At 59.6% G+C, this 16,125-nt stretch overlaps 2 protein-coding genes across 2 annotated transcripts; both read right to left on the bottom strand.

Annotated features, from left to right (window-relative positions):
• Window positions 1-4,336: 4,336 nt before the first annotated feature.
• MIOX (myo-inositol oxygenase) lies at window positions 4,337-6,944 on the bottom strand. Its single transcript, XM_043563093.1, has 10 exons — window positions 6,816-6,944; window positions 6,259-6,339; window positions 5,945-6,025; window positions 5,619-5,781; window positions 5,422-5,489; window positions 5,188-5,297; window positions 5,044-5,111; window positions 4,900-4,949; window positions 4,690-4,802; window positions 4,337-4,591 (listed from the first exon to the last, which is right to left on the bottom strand). The coding sequence occupies exons 1-10, from the start codon at window positions 6,828-6,830 to the stop codon at window positions 4,483-4,485; spliced, it is 858 nt and encodes a 285-aa protein (XP_043419028.1). The 5' UTR covers window positions 6,831-6,944; the 3' UTR covers window positions 4,337-4,482.
• A 1,246-nt stretch (window positions 6,945-8,190) lies between these two features.
• Window positions 8,191-11,705, bottom strand: ADM2 (adrenomedullin 2). The gene is made up of 3 exons (XM_043563094.1): window positions 11,525-11,705; window positions 11,281-11,400; window positions 8,191-10,596 (listed from the first exon to the last, which is right to left on the bottom strand). Exons 2-3 carry the CDS (start codon window positions 11,388-11,390, stop codon window positions 10,278-10,280), a joined length of 429 nt encoding a protein of 142 aa, XP_043419029.1. The 5' UTR covers window positions 11,391-11,400; window positions 11,525-11,705; the 3' UTR covers window positions 8,191-10,277.
• Between the last annotated feature and the right edge of the window lie 4,420 nt (window positions 11,706-16,125).

Raw genomic sequence — 16,125 nt, 5'->3', positions numbered from 1 at the left:
GTGGCGGAGTGGGCAAACCCCTGGCCCACCGAGTCCCCTGGACGTCAGCTCAGTGAAAAAGGCGGGTGACCTCATGGGCCCCTGAAAGGGCCTTAGGGGCACGAGAGGAACCACTGTCTCAGTGCAGGTCGTTCCTGCATTCAGGCCATGCCTGGAGCCTGAGATGGAAAGATTTGAACTTGCCATTATTTCCTTCTTGGGCCGTCTGTGCCCTGGGAGCAGCCCCCTTGCTCCAGTGCTTGCTCGTCGTCCCCCAGGCCCGGCCATCCACGAGCTTCCTGCTCCAGCAGGCCGCGGACTGCCGGCTCCCCTCCGGTTCCCGCACAGCGCTCCAACTTTCTGCCTTAGATGGGCCCGAGAACAACTTCCAGATTCCTCTAAGGCTCTGTTGCTTGCAACCCACCTTCTCGGAGGGAACCCACGGGCCCATTCAAAGAGAAACCCGACGAATCAGAGGCGCCCTGGAAGGCTGAGCCTGGGGCAACGGGGAGAGGCAGACCAGGGCGGCTAGAGCAGGAAGAGGGACGCTGCAGGGGTAGGGGCCAGGGTGGCGATGCCAGCAGGCGGGAGAGCCAAGCCCTCCTCCTGCCTGCAGGCTCCTCGGCTGCCCCAGTGCCTGGAGCCCAGTGAGGCCTGATCGTCCCCAGGGGGACAGAAAGATGGGGCCCTGGCCCACACTGCGCTACCCACCCTGGTGCTATCGCAAAGGACACAGACAGGGTCTGGGGACTGGGGACAGGAGCAAAGATGGCCTCTTCTGCTCTGCACGGGGAAGGCCCCCCAGGGATGAGATCTGAAGGGTACCTTTGGATCCAGAGACTCAGCCTGCCGAGCACCGCCCGCCCCCCCTTCCCCCTCCCCCCCACCCCATGGAGCAGCTCCAGGGAGGGACCCTGCACTTGCACTGCCAGAGTTCACCGGAGGGAGTGGCAGAGGTTGCCCACTACTGGGGAGGCTGCCCAGGGATGGCGCAAGAGAACAGTCTTCCAGAAGGAAGCAAGTCCGACACATTTGAGCCCGCACTCTCCTGAGGTGGGAGCGGAAGAGGGGTACACGGGGAGAAGCAGGGCGGGGAAGGCGGTGGGTAACCCCACCTCCAGTGGCCACACCAGGGGCTGGAGTGGAGGCGAATGTTCAAGAGTGAGTCTTTAGCCCCCAACGTGTGGATATGAAATACCGTCTCCCCCTCAGAGAAGCCAGGGCTCCCTGAAGTGGCAGCTTCCAGGTCTGGGGCAGCCTCCGGGGTAAGCTGTTGGGGAAGGTCGTGGGGAGGACATTACCACCTGCACCCGTGAACTGGACCCTGGCAATCGAGGGCTCCTCACCCCTCCCCCGTCTTTGCCGCGTGCATCCCCCCCCCACCCCCGAAGCTGCTCCAAGGATAGCCATGTGGGGTGGAGACCAACTGGATGGTCCATGTGACTGAAGCCGCTTAAGTGCTGAGTGTAAACTTTCAAGATTCTATCCTTAGTTTTTAAAAAATAGGGGCGCCTGGGTGGCACCGTCGGTTAAGCGTCCGACTTCAGCCAGGTCACGATCTTGCGGTCCGGGAGTTCGAGCCCCGCGTCGGGCTCTGGGCTGAGGGCTCAGAGCCTGGAGCCTGTTTCCGATTCTGTGTCTCCCTCTCTCTCTGCCCCTCCCCCGTTCATGCTCTGTCTCTCTCTGTCCCAAAAATAAATAAACGTTGAAAAAAAAAATTAAAAAAAAAATAATAATCTCTCGCCCAGCGTGGGCCTCCACCTCATGACCCTGAGATCAAGAGTGACGTACCCTACCGACTGAGCCAGCCGGGTGCCCCTAAACCTCTAAGATTCCCGCGGGCAGATGCAAAGACCCAGGAGTCTTGTGGTCGCCCCAGACAAGCCTCACGTGTAGGCTCCCTTGCTTGTTAAACCTGCCACCTACTAACTTGGAGCGGCCTGTCCCTTTGGCGTCTTCCTGCCCTCTGCCGATGGATTTCGAATTACAACAATGTAATTTCGGATTACAACTGAAAAGCTCCGGAGGGGGGGCGCCTGGGTGGCGCAGTCGGTTAAGCGTCCGACTTCAGCCAGGTCACGATCTCGCGGTCTGTGAGTTCGAGCCCCGCATCGGGCTCTGGGCTGACGGCTCAGAGCCTGGAGCCTGCTTCCGATTCTGTGTCTCCCTCTCTCTCTGCCCCTCCCCCGTTCATGCTCTGTCTCTCTCTGTCCCAAAAATAAATAAACGTTGAAAAAAAAAATTTTTTTTAAATAAAAAAAAAAAAAAAAAGAAAAGCTCCGGAGGGGCTCGAGAACAAACAGCCCCCCCAAGGTGTCTGCATCAAATCCCTGGAATTTGTAAACATGACCTTATTCAGAAAAAGCATCCTGGGGCACCTGGGTGCCTCAGTCAGTTGAGCTCCGAAGTCGACTCAGGTCATGGTCTTGGGGTTTCTGAGTTCAAGCTCCGCTTCAGGCTCTGTGCAGACAGCTCAGAGCCTGGAGCCTGGATTGTGTGTGTGTGTCTGTCTCTCTGCCCCTCCCCCGCTCTGACTCTGTCTCCCTCTTTCTCAAAAGTAAATAAACATTTAAAAAAAAAAAAAAAAAAGGAAAAGCATCTTGCGGCCCCTGGGGGACTCAGTCGGTTGAACGTCCAGCTCTTAACTTTGGCTCAGGTCATGATCTCATGGTTCTTGGGTTCGAGCCCCAAACTGGGCTCTGTGCTGACAGTGCAGAGCCTGCTTCGGATTCTCTCTCTCCCTCTCTCTGCCCCTCCCCCACTTGTACACTCATGCATGCTCTCCCTCTCTCTCTCTCAAAATAAACCTAAAAAAAGAAAAGAAAAAGCATCTTGTGCATGTGATGAAGTTAGGGATATTGAGATGAGGGATCATCTTGGGCCCGGTGCCACGACTGTGTCTCATAAGAGAGAGGCAGAAGGTACAGGTCAATGGAGAAGCCATGAGAAGACAGAGCAGAGGTGGAGTCACAAGCCGGGGGGTGCAGGCAGCCCCCCGAAGCCAGAAGAGGCAAGGACGGTTCCTCCCTGGAGCCTGTGGAGGGAGCATAACTCTGCCCAACACTGTCATCTCAGGCTTCTGGCTTCCAGAACTCGAGAGTATAAATTTTTGCTTTAAGCCAACAAATTTGTGGTAATCTGTTACAAAAACACAGGAAATTACCACAGTCTGGGTGTCTTATCACCAGACAGCAGGACACCCACCAGAGACTGTCTCGGTCATGTCAGAAGGACCTGGGAGCCATCTGGAAGCTGTACCCCAGCCCTGGCCGAGAGGAGTCTGAGTACCAGCGAGGGTGATAAAATCAAGGAACCAAAGCACAAATATGCTGAAATCTACATGTTCTTTTTTTTTTTTTTAATATTTTTTAAATGTTTACTTACTTATTTTTGAGAGAGAGAGACAGATCGCAAGCAGGGGAGGAAGCTTCTCTTTAAGCAGTGTTCCCTCAGATGACTGAGGAGGCCGGGGGCGGGACATCATAGCTCCGCCCTCTAATGGGTTAGGGCTGCTAGGTGGACCTGAACAGAGTGGCTTCCACACCACAAAAGACAGCCTGTGGCCCCTGGGAAAGAATATGCCACCGCCTCTAAAGCACCCTTGCCCCCACAAGCCAAGTCTTAATCTGATTAAGCCTCTATGTGAACGTAGTAGGAAATACCGGAGAAATGTTAGTAAATACCACGGGGATGCAATTAGCAAAATCTCAACAGAAGGAAATCCCTCGATCCACTTTTGTCCAAGAAATAAGTTGCTAGAGGGGCGCCTGGGGGGCTCAGTCGGTGGAGGGTCCGACTTCGGCCCAGGTCGTGGTCTCACGGCTCGGTTCGTGAGTTCGAGCCCCGCCTCGGGCCCCGTGCTGACAGCTTAGAGCCTGGAGCCCGCTTTGGATTCTGTCTCTCTGCCCCTCACCTGCTCACGCTCCGTCTCTCTTTCAAAAATAAACAAACGCTGAAAGAAATGTAAAGAAATAAGCTGCTGGAAGGTAGAGGGGAATCCGGTGCTAAACTGTAGTGCTGAGGGACACACACGTGGGGTTTGCCGACCCCAGGCGAGGGCTGCACCGTGGGGCACGGGAAGGCCCCGGGGTGCTATCCGTGGCTGGAGCTCGCTGCACTTACCCTGCACACGGTCCATGAGCTTTTACGCCGTCTGCTCTCCTAGCTACCAAGTGTTCTGCTTTGTCTTGTTTTTAAGGACTTGTTTTGAGAATGTGAGCAGGGGCAGGGCAAGCCCAGACGCTGACGCCGGAGCCGGCAAGCGGAGCAAGATGCGTGTGGTGGCAGGAGTGGACACACGTGTCCAAGAGGCTACCGCGGCCACGACAGACCCCCGCCTCAGTGAAGGTCAGACTCGTAAGCTGCTTCAAGGTCTTTATTGCCACTGGGCGGAGTGGCCACCAGGACAGGGAGTGTTGGCCGCAGACGTGCACGTGGAGTCCCCCCAACCTTGGCTGTCACCCCAGGGCACCTGACCGGGCCCGGGCAGGGTGGGCAGGCCGGTCACCAGCTCAGCACACCGGGGCAGTACTTGTCAATGAGCCCCTGGTAGTAGGGCCGCAGCTCGTCCGCATCCGGCAGATCTGGGCTCTTGGTGTAGAGGTCAAACTTGCTGCAACAGGGGAGGGGCAGTGCCTCGTGAGGAAGCCCCCCCCCCCCCCCCCCGCCCTCCAGTCCCCTCCGCCCAGCCCTGCGCAGCAATGGCCGTACTTGAACTCCTGCACCCAGGGAAGCATGGCCAGGTCCTGCTCAGTGCACAGCTGCCGGTAGTCGCCACCCGTGTGCCAAGGGTAGAAGGAGTGGAATCGGACCACGTAGAAGGCCTGAGGGCAGACGGGAGTCGCACCGGCCGGGCGGAGCCAGGCTAAACCGGGCCGGGCCGGGCCGGGCGCTCCTGGGTTAGCCCCTCCCCCCACCTACCTCCGGCGGGAGAGAGAATTTGTTGAACTTCATCATCTGGTACATGTACTCTGTGGGAGACAAGGTGTCACCCCAAAGCGCCCGGAGCCACGGCCCCCACCACGGTCCCCATCTTCCCCACTGCCCGGCCCTAACTGGCCTCACCGTCATGGCCCCAGGACATGAGGACGTTCTCTAGCCCACAGTGGGGCTGGTACATGCCGAACTCTGTGCTGCAGGCAAAGATAGAGGGTGAGGGGCTGAGGTGCACTGTGGGGAAGAGGAAGACCGGTCGCCAGGGAGGAGCACCTGTATCGAGGATCCCGGAGGTCGGGGTTGTCCTGGAAGGTGGAGTCACAGAAAACCACAGAGGCCTGGGGACGGCAGCCAACTGGGAAGGTGTCTCCAACAACCGCCCACTGGGGACAGGCAAGCACAGTGGCTGTGACTGCCCTGCCCACGTGGGGGGTTTCCAGAGCCCAGATCCCTGAACCCAGGCTGCCCCAGCCCCAACCTGCTGCACCCCTCCACCTCTGGCCTCACCTGGGGCTCCCCTGCCAGAACCAGGACCTTCCCCAGGTCATGCAGCAGCCCCACGAGGTGGAACCAGTCTGGGAGGGAGAGGGACAGAGCAGGCTAGTGGGCAGAGGAGAAGGCTTGGAACTGAGGGGTGAAGTCAGGAAAGGGCGAAGACCCCCATCTGGCCCTGCACTGCAGCCCACCCCAGGAAGGGGACACACCCTTGTCAGGGTGGGCTCTCCGGATGCCCTCAGCAGTCTGGAAGGCGTGGAAGGAATTGGGGAAGTCCACGTCTGGGTCCGACTCGTCCACCAGCCCGTCCAGCATGGCCACAGCCTCCAGCACAGTCATTTTCTTGTAGGAGAAGCCCCCAAACTGGGTGTGCTAGGCCAGGAAGGGGATGTCAGCACGGCCGTGGCGTTGGCGGGATCAGGGCCCGATCCCTCTCCATCCATCCGGCCTGGGGGCGGGGGGGTTGGGGGGGTGGGGAGGGTGGGGGGAGTGGGCAGCCCCACCCTTGGACTTGCAGCAGAGAGCCGCCGAGTACCTTCTTCCTGACGAAGTCCACGGTCTGCTGCGTGTGCATAAGCTTGTAGGTGGCAAAGACACGGTCCAGCAGCGGGCCAGACTGCAAGCCAGAAGGTCAGCCGGGAGGCTCCCATCCCTGTCCTTCACACCCTTGGGGCCCACTGCTCTGGTCTCCCAGGCTGGGCCCCACAAGTGTGAATGGGAGCCGCCCAAAGGCAGCCCCTGAGCTGTGCAAAAGGGGACGGTGCTGCGCTCCCCAGGAAAAGATGGGGCTGAGGTGGGGTTGGGCTTGGGGCAGGGCGGGAGGAGGGTGGCAAGCGGTGGGGTCCTTACGGTGTAGTTTCGGAAGCTGCCCTTGTCTTTGGCTGCCTCTGGGTCCACATCGGGCCGGTAGACCAGGGAAGGGTCTGGGCCCTGGTTGGGTGGAGGATGAAACCCATTTCGCCTTGATGCCAGTTCCATGAGGAAGTGAGGACGTCCCCACGGGGCACCAGAGCCTAAAAGGTGGGCAGCAGGGCACAGCCCCTCCCAAGCACAATGACAGTCTGAGGCGACCTCGCTCCGACTTCCTTATCTGCAAAGTGGATGTCAGCAGGACTCCTGCTTCCCGGGGTGAGGCCCGGGTGCCCGGGATGCTGCGTAGGAGCACATGGCACCCGGCATCTCCTTCTCAAGATCTGGGTCTGCAGGGAGCTTGGGGTGGGGCTGCTGACCCTTGCCCCAGCTAGACAGCAGGAGGAGGACAGGAGGGAGGGAGCCCTTTGACCGGGACCAGCAGGCTGGTGGGAACCAGCTTGGAGAGGGCGGGGGTCTGCGGCTCCACGAGGGACAACCAGCCGCTGGGCGATCAGTCAGTGGGGCCACATGTGCGCTGGGTCTGGAGTACTCACCACAGCCACCTTCATCTTGAGGGAGCAGAGTTGGCAGGTGGGTCAGAGTCCCACGGGCCGTGTGCCCCTATATATGCCCACAGGTTACATAAGTGACCGGACACCACCCAGCCCCTTGGCCTTGGCCCTCGGTAATGAGTGACCATCCACCCTCCTCCTGGCCTCAGAAGTTAATGTGTCAGCACGGGAGCAGCTCCCAGAGGCCCCGGCCCCGGCCCCCTCTTCCTGATTTCAGCCTCTCTGGGCAACTGACCTGATTAGGACTTGGAGGCCTGACGACCGCTCCAGCTCCACCACCGGCCTCCTGCTCTTCCTCCAAGGGCCTTAAACACCTCCCTTCCCGCAGTAGGCCCCTCCCAACAGGTGGTGCAGACCCCAGACCCCACCCATCGGCCTCAGGCACCTGGGATTATGAGGAGGGCAGGGTTTATAGGAAAAGTTATCCTGACGCTTGCTAAGTGAGAGTGAAAGACTTTATTCGTGACTATTGCAATAGGGGAGACAGAATCCAACAAAGACAGCAGGGGGTTGACTGCCAATAAGCAGAGTGGGGGTCAATGGACAGAAGATTGCTAAGGGGAGACACAGAGGTTGGGGGATCCTTGCTGAAGGCAGGCCAGGTGATCAGATCTCAGGGGCAGGGGACACTTGTTAATACTGGGTGAGGCCCAGTGGAGCAGCCTGGCTAAAGGTTGGTCAAGACGGGGGTGGTGGTGATCTTTGTCTGGCTTTTGAGGTGAGGGGCTCCATCCGGAGTCAGGGTAGAGATGAATTCAGCTAGCACTCATCAGGCACGGACCAGGTCAGGCAGACATAGCCAGGACCCAACTGATCAATATGCCTGCCCGGGAGCTGACAGGTTCTCCAAGTAGGAGGCAGACACCGCAAAACCAATCATTGTCTCATATTGGAAAGGCCGGTGCACTTGAGGAAGATGGGGGGTGGGGGTGGGGGGGGATGCTGAGTATGGTCGGGTCATCTGGGGGCAGAGAGAGAGAGGACAGGGGACGAAGGCGTCAAGGTGTCAGTCTACACCCCCCCCCCTCGGGCGTGTGGGTCTCAGCACCCACTCAGCTTCAGAGACAAGACGTTTGGGTGGGGTGTGCTGCTCTTACGATGACGGTCTCCTCCTGCCAGTGCTGAGAATAGACGGGGAGAGTGCTGGGGCCCCCCATTTGAAATGGCGAAGTGCACGCTGCCTTCAGGAGTCTCCTGGCACTTGCCACGTGCTATGGCTTTTGCTTATTTTAGCTTCGGGGTTAATTTCCTTCTGCCTCCTTCCGCTGTGGTGTCAGTTGGGAGGAGGTATTCACTAATGCTTCTCTCACATGCTCAGCAAGCATTTGCTGAAGGAATGGAGGGAGGGTCCAGGGAGGTGGCGGCTTGGACTAGAAAAAGGAGCAAATGACCAGCCGACAGGATTTGCGTGAGGGAGACAGAGGAGAAGGCTGGCGGGAGTCGGGTGAGCTTGGCATCAGGGAGCATCATGTAGGCGACCCAGACATGGCCTGGAGCTCAGGGGCCAGGTGGATGCCAGGTGCAATGCTGCGACCACATGGCCCGGCACAGGGATGCCTTGAGGTCAACAGTCCATCCTGCTTCGAGGAAAATGAACCCCAAACTGGCGCAGTTCCTCAACAAGGGCATGGAATTCTGGGGGTCTGGCAGCTCTGACCAGTGAGGAAGGGGCAATGTGGGGGTGTCCTTGGCAGAGGAACAGCTTGTACAGAGGACCAGACAACACACAGGCCCAGTATGGGAAGCCTGGGGCGGCCGGGGGCGGGGCGGTCTCGGCCAAGTGGAGCTCCTAACTCTCCCAGTTTGACCCTCCTAGTCCCCTTCTCTTCTCTCCCCAGTCTTCCTGGCCCTGCGGCCCCTGCCTGCTCTGATGACACCCTTCAGGGACCACAGGCATATGGCTCTGAGGCCTGGCCCACTGGCCTCTTCCACCCGCACCCACGCTGGTTCCAGCCTCTCTCAGCTGCTTTGGGAGGAGGGGTGGAGGGGCTTCCCCGGCCATACTCATGCCTCCTGTGGACTCCACCCTCGGCTCTCCTGGGAGCCTTGCAATCCTCAGACCTAGGCTTCCTCCAGGCAGCCTGCCCTGATCTGCTTCCCCCCCGCAATTCAGGGCAGGGACCAGCCTGAACTGTCTCCACAGGGCCTAATGGTGTCCTGGAAATGCTCCCACCCTCAGGGGTGGGAATGTGGGGGGGGGGGGGGGCAGGGCATCTGAGGGGTTCTGTGGGAGGGCACTGCGGTGACAATAGGCACTTCCCCGACCTCTGTGGCTGTAGTTTCTGCTTCTAGAGACGGGTTAATGATAGCACTCCCCTCACAGAGTGGCTGAGAAGGGGACGAGGGCAAATGTTGACAGAGTAAGTGCCATTATGAGTGTATGCCAAGTAATGGAAACTTCCTTTCTGAACCTTGGGTCATGTCCCGATGGCATGGGGGTGTCAGTAATGAGGGACTAGCAAAGGCTCAGGTATCACAGCATGTAAAGGCCCTACCCGGGGTGGACCTACACCGGGAACTGGCTGAAGACCTTGTTCTAAACCCTTAAGGACAATCCACCTTCCCCAACTCTAGGCGAGCCGGCTCCAGCCTCCTGCTCTCCACCAGTTTGCCCCAGTAAATCCCAGAGCAGGGCAGGGTGGGGCCGGGGAGATTGTATAGCCTGTGGCGCCCCCACCCTTGTTGGACTACCCCACCCCACCTGAGGTGGAAAGGTTCTGACTGGGCCTGATCTGGGCTGGAGATCTTGCCCCACCCAGCCCCACCTTGCCCAGAGGGATGGGAAGGGGCGTCTGCTCAGCCCCAGTGTGGTTCCTGAATCTCTAGGCCTTTTCCCAGGCTCCCTGCTATCCAGCTGGGGGGGGAGGGGGTGCGGGGGGGGGGGGAGGGAGGTCTCCACTTTGACATGGGCTGTCTTCTCTCACTCAGGCTCTGGGGCTGGGGACCACAGGGGGTCCTCCTTCCTGCTGCCCTCCCAGTCTCCAGGGCACAGGGAATGGAAAGGCTGGGCACCTGGGACAGGCCAAGTGCGTGTGCCCAAAGCCAGGGCCTAATCTGATGACTCCAGACCAGCGGGGAAGGGGCCACACTGGCCCACCTTGTGCTGGCCCAGCGTGGCCCTGGGTACCCTGCCCCACATCCTTGGGCTGCCCCTCGCCTCTGAAGCCCCTTTCATGAGTCCAGACTCTGCCTGCAGACCTGCTGGGGTCGACACATGTGCACGGCCTTCCTTGTCCAAAGCCGGTCAAGGTTGCTTGCTACAGGACCAGGTGGGTGTGGGGTGGGGCGGGAGTTGCCTTGGGGGCCTGCACACTGTTCTGGTTATTGGTGTTTGTAGGAAGTCCGCGGGGCTGGGTGGGGGCAGGGGGGCCCAGATGCAGCTCTGGGACTGGGTTGGGGGGTGGCATCCTGGCCGGGACAGACAGAGGTCTGTCCTGCTCCATCTCAGCCGTAGCTGTGGGGGCTGCTGGGGTCCACGGGGGCTGAGTCCCGTGGGCCGGCTGACCCAACCAGCTGCCATAGGCGGTGGCTGAGGTTGTGCACCTGGCAGGTGCCCAGCCCACAGCCCACCCTCAGGAGCTGGGCTCGGGACCTGTGGGAGCCCGGGTGTCGGTGGGGGCCACCCCGGAGAGGGTGACCCATGGCAGGGGCTCGGTTGGCGCTCCTCTGTGGCTGGAGGGCCTGGCGTAGCTTCCAGACCACAGGCTGAACGGCAGGGTGTCCCGGCTTCAGGCCACCGGAAGGGGCCCAGGCTGGGGGCTCCCTGCAGAGGGGGTTGGGGGAAGTAAACCTGATGGCCAAACCTTTTAGGGACCCTCCAAAAGCACCCAATTTCCCCTCCACACAGGCCTGGGGTCACTGGCAGGGGAAGCCCAGTTTCCCCAACAGCCTGGAGCACTGCCAGGGGAAGCCCGCAGCCCCCACGTCATTATCCAGCAGGCCAGGGGAAGCCCACCGCCCCTTGTGAGCTCTGGGCTTGGGTCCTGGCTCTCAGCCATCTCAGTAGTCCAGGCCACGTGTCCATTTACCTGGGCAAAGGGCACCCCTGGACTCTGTGGGTCACCGTGCTCACGACCCGAGTGACCCCCTCCAGCCCTCCCCTGGGGGTGGAGGAAGGTGGGCAATCCTGGGGATCCCTCCAGCCTCCCCTTTCCTAGCCAACCTCTCCTCGAAGTGGTTCCTCTACTCATAGGGGAGGGGAGTGCCCTGGGAGGGAGGCCAAGAAAGAGGGGTCCCTTGCCCTGCTCAGGATTTGCTGAAGGCCCATTTGCTGGCTTCTCACTTGGGGGGGCAAGCCTTAGTGGCAGGGGGTGGTTTCCCCACTGCAGGAAGAGTCGGTGGGGGGGGGTGTCCAGGGAGGGGGAGATCGAGGGGGGCCTCCCCAGGGATTCTGGTTTCCTTCCCCGTAGTAGGCCCCGAGGTTTGGGCTGGTGTGAACCCCACTCACCTAGGTGGGGCAGGCCATTGGCTCCCGCCCAGGCCGCGGGACAGTGTGCCCGGGAGCAGCAGGCAGAGCAGGCTGATGCAACCGAATGTGACCGGCAGGGGCCGGGCCATGGGGGCGGGGCTGGAAGGAGTGTGAGCCAGGTAGCTGTGGGGGGGCAGTCCTCACCGCCAGCCACCCCTAAGCCCGGCACATTGGCAAGCCCCGGTGATGAGGGGTGCAGGCGTGGACACAGCCAAACTTGTACCTGTGTCTGTCGGCGAGAGGGTCTCAGGAGAGAAGCCGGCCGGGGGGTTGCTGTCTGTTGGCTGGGCAGAGAGCACCTGGCAGGTGGAGGACCTCCTCAGCCAGTCTGCCGTCTGTGGGTCCTGCCGGAGACCTGGCCTCCGCATCACCAGATCTAAATAGTCTTTCCAGGAGGAGGCGGAGCCGGATGCCCCAGCGGGGCGGGAGCCCGCGTCCTGCTCCCCGCTCCTGCCTAGCCTGACAGGGGCCCCATCCCACTGGGAAGTGCTCAGCGACTGGCCAGGGACCCCAGCGGCCACCAGCCTCATCTCTGGTGCCTTCTGGTGGGGGACACTGTCCTGGAGCCTGGCAGTCTTCTAGGAGTGGGTGGTAGGGGTGCAGTCAGCCAGCCACCCACCACCTCCTGGTCCCGAGGGTCGGCTCCTCAAATGTCTGCCCTGATGAGTGGCCTGGGAGCCTGGCCAGAATCACGGCTGGAGAACGCAGGCTAGATATTCAGTTCCTCACCAAGGTGACTTGGAGGCCCTTCCTCAAGATCCCCTCGCGGCTGTGTTCTGAAGAATCTCTACCCTCTTTTTCCACACTACCGAAGTCCTGAACGGTTTTTGTAAGACGTTTAAGTACAACGTGAGACCCTTGCATGGCCATCCACTATGGATTCTTCTGGGTGGGCACCCCGTTCCTGACTTTCTCTTATGTATGCTAGTACATTTAGCTGGGGGCAGGTGGTAGTGTGTGTGTATTACGCATGCACATGTGAGTGAAAATATATGTAAACAGAGAGACCTCCATTCTTTTTTTTTTTTTTAATGTTTTATTTATTTTTGAGAAAGCATGAGCAGGGGGAGACACAGAAACTGAAGCAGGCTCCAGGTCCCGAGCTGTCAGCACAGAACCCGACGTGGGGCTCGAACTCACAAACTGTGAGATCATGACCTGAGCCGAAGTCAGACGCTTAAGCAACTGAGCCACCCAGGCACCCCGAGACCTCCATTCTTTCCTACGGTTGGCCCTACTCCAATACGTAGGTGCTCTGTAACTACTTAACTGATTTTTATTAATGAGCAATCAGGCCATTTCCAGTCTTTCCAAGAGTAAGAACCCTTCTGTTGTGAGCTCACAAAAGTGTCCGTGAAAGATACTTTCCTAGAAGTGGAAATTCTGGTTGCAGGTGAACCTGCGTTTGTGCTGACAGACGTTGCCGACTTCCTCTCCACGAAGCCTGTGCCAGTCCACTGTCAACCGATCACGGATTCGACGTTAGCAGGTCTTGGCGTCTTTGTCAGTCTGAGAAGGGATAATCACCCCATCATCCCCACCCCAGATGTTTCTTTGATCATCTGAGCATCTCTGTGTCGGTCACATTTCCTCTTCTGTCTTGGCTGCCCCAGTCCAGCTCCCTCTGTAAAGTCATCACGGATGACCTGGTCACTCTCTGTTCTCCCTGCTGTGCACACCATGGGAGCTCAATAAACATTTGCTGGATGAATAAATCAACAAGTGTTGAACACATGCCATATGAAAGAGCTTGGTTCACGTCCTGAGGAAGGTAGGGAGGCATCAGCAGTTATTCTGGTTTCTATTTGTTTATTTATTTTTACCAGCTGGGGGAGGAGAGTGACGCCATCATATTTATCTTAGAAAAATGCTGCATAGCAGGAGGGGTGTGTGGGGCAGAGCAGCCGGGTCAGAGAGAAAGGAGTGTCACTGGAGGGCGGGTGAGGAGCGTCAACCGTTCTGTTTGCCGATGCAGGAGCCCCTAGAGAGAGGGTAGGGGTTGGCTCCCTGAGGTCGTCCTGGCAGAGGTATCCGGCTGCCGTCTGGCCTCATGGGTCTGGGCTGAAGAGAGGGCAGACCTGGAACACAGTTCTGGGGTTTCATGGATGGCAAGGCTCTGGGAGGTGAGAGGTATGGCGAGCTCTGTCCACAGAGAGTAAAGAGAGGGGACAGAAGCCGCAAGCCAGCTCTGGAGGAACGGCCGGGGAAGGGGTGGGCAGAGGCCCCCGGGGCGGCGGCCCTGCAGCGGCTTCTCCTCTTGCCAGCCCCTCCCCCCAGTCTGTCCGGCACACTGATTCCAGGGCCATCTTTCCAAAACTCAAAGGTGATCACATCACTCACCCTTCCGATAAAGAAAAATGAAATCCAACTTCTTTGTCTCCACAAGATTTTTAATCTGGGAAAGTGGAGGGAGACCTCAAGGAAGTTCACAGGCCATGGCTCGCTGCATTCCTGGGCCTGGGGTTCTACCCCCCCAAACCCCACAGGCGGATGGCGTGTCCTCTGGCCCTCAGGTCTCAGTCTACCTGCTTATTTTGCCCCTGTCCCTCCCGACTGGATGAGAGGCCCCCTCCACGATCCCCCAGACCCCTCTCTAGCGCACCTCATGGTACTTATTGTCTGTAACTGTCCACGTGCCCTCCAAGGAGAAACCGAAGGGCTTCCCTGGTGAGCAGAGACTGGGCCACAGGAGGCATGTGGTGCTGGTGAATGTTGTAAGAACTCTCTAATGAAGAAATGTGTGTGGGGCAAGAAAAGCTAGGGTGCAAGCTGGGTGGCTCGGTCGGATGAGTGTCTGACTTCGGCTCAGGTCATGATCTCATGGTTCATGAGTTTGAGCCCTGCTTCGGGTTCTGTGCTGACAACTCAGGGTCTGGAGCCTGCTGCAGATTCTGTGTCTCCCTCTCTCTATGCCCCTCCCCTGACCGCACTCTGTCTCTCTCTCAAACATAAATAAAACATTTAAAAAATTAAAAAGAAGAAAAGGTGGGGAGATTGAGTTTAATCCTGATGTCCAGGATCCGTAGGGAGAAAAAGATTGAGAATAGGGGGCATTGATAGGGAACAGCAAGTGGGGGGGGGGAGGGGGAGTTGGGGTGTGGGGGGCAGACTTGGGGGCAATGCAACACAAGGCCTTCCATCTGATGGCTTTGTTTCCTCTGTGAAGGATGGCCGGTGCGGTCATGTCTGAGACACAACAGGTGGGATCAGAGACTGACCAGACATCAGCAGGCTGGGCAAGGGGAGAATGTCCATCTGCAGTTGGACCACGGGGTCATCACGGCCACTCTGCACTATATGGTGGTGCAGGACTGTGAGTGGCTGAGGTTTGCCAGGCGGCGACAGCGGGCTGATGAGGACATGGGCAAGATGACAGGCAATGGGAGTCACATTGGGTGGGGGTAAGAGGAGGAAAGGAGGAAGCCAGAGAGAGTCACTCCCTATAAGGAGGTTGACTCTGCTGTGGAGACAGGAGGCGAGAGAGCAAGCACACTTCTCCGGAGGAGGGGGAAGCAGGCAGAAGCAAGCACCTCTGACGGCGACCCGGACAATGCAGTGGTCACGAGACCCAATGGTGAGAAGCTCAGTGGTGGGGGTGTCGTGGTCTAGAAGGACCCCAAACCTACGCTTGACCCTGAGGCGTCTCTGAGAGGGCTGCAAGGAGTGGGCTCCTTAGGGCATGAGGGTGGGGCGAAGGGTCTCCACAGCGTCTGAGGGACAGCCAGCCCTGGGCTTAGGGGCCAGAGGACTTGCCAGGGACCCTGCCTGTCCGCCCTACTCAGAGCTCAGTGGTGTGGTCCCACGGTAACGAGGGTCTTTTTGGGTATACGTGATGGAAACCAGCTGGGACCAAAAGAAGGACTTCTCAGCCTATGTACCCAGTACCAGACAGGAGCAGAGGAGGGTGTGACTGGGCCTGTGCCCCAGGAGGGGCGCCGGGGACAGGGTACCCCTGGTAGGGTCTCTCAGTTCCTGTCGCTGGGTTGAATTTCATTCATTCTCCAGCCGGCTCCTGCAAGGGAGTGGAATACGGATGCCAGCAGTTCCTTCCTTCATAGGTTCTGGCGCAGCCAAGCATCTGAAAACAAGCCCAGTCCTGCCAGCTCACTCTCTCCACCTCTGCAGCTCCTCTCGTCGCCTGTCCTGCCGTAGACCCCGTGTCCCCCTTGCCCATCCCTGTGGCACCGCGGGAGGGCCCTGCCACAGCCCTGGTCCTTGTGGGTGGTGGGCACTGTCAGGGACTCTGCTGGGTGCAGTCTTCTCCCAGGCACCGGGGCGGCCTCCAGCGCTCACCGCTTAGGACGCGGCTCTTCACAGCGGGACGGCCAGCGCAACTTTTTAAAGGACTTGGGTTCAATGTCTCATCCCAGCTAGGTGGGGCTTCCAGGTGGGGCCCGAGGCATCCAAGGGCCGCGAACGCCAAGGGCAAGCCCTGAGCTCTCCCCCGGCAGTCGCCAGGCTAGCAGCCCCTGAAGGGACCAGGGAGGCCGGAGGGCAGGGTTGGGCCCTTCTGCCTTCCTCCAAACTGACAGCCCCGGGGTGCAGCGGAAGCCTCGGGAGCTCGCTGGAGCGAAACCCGGCCCCTCTCCGCCCCGGCATAGGAGCCGGGAGCTCCCGGACCAGCTGCGACCCGGGCCGCACCTGCCGCTGACCCGCGCGAGCCGCCGTCGCTGTCAGCACCCGGGGGGCGGTGCCCAGGCCCCGTGTGGGCGGTGCTGGGCGGGGTCCCGCCCCCGGGAACCGAGCCCGCGCCGACTGGGCCAATGGGAGCTCGTAGTTACGAGCCCCGCCCATGACTGGGGGGCGGGGCGAGGCCGCGCAGGC

The sequence above is a fragment of the Prionailurus bengalensis genome, chromosome B4 (genome assembly GCF_016509475.1).
Source record: "Prionailurus bengalensis isolate Pbe53 chromosome B4, Fcat_Pben_1.1_paternal_pri, whole genome shotgun sequence".
In the NCBI taxonomy this organism is placed as follows: domain Eukaryota; kingdom Metazoa; phylum Chordata; class Mammalia; order Carnivora; family Felidae; genus Prionailurus; species Prionailurus bengalensis.
This window is presented reverse-complemented; position numbering and strand designations above follow the sequence as displayed.

Excerpts from the sequence above, each read along its gene's own strand:
- MIOX (XM_043563093.1), bottom strand. Across the intron at positions 6,026-6,258 it reads GCAGCTTCCGAAACTACACC|TCTGGCCCGCTGCTGGACCG; the intron begins GTAAGGACCCCA and ends TCTGGCTTGCAG. Across the intron at positions 4,803-4,899 it reads AATTCTCTCTCCCGCCGGAG|GCCTTCTACGTGGTCCGATT; the intron begins GTAGGTGGGGGG and ends GTCTGCCCTCAG.
- ADM2 (XM_043563094.1), bottom strand. The coding sequence starts at position 11,390 with ATGGCCCGGCCCCTGCCGGTCACATTCGGTTGCATCAGCCTGCTCTGC. Across the intron at positions 10,597-11,280 it reads CAATGGCCTGCCCCACCTAG|GGAGCCCCCAGCCTGGGCCC; the intron begins GTGAGTGGGGTT and ends CCCCCTCTGCAG.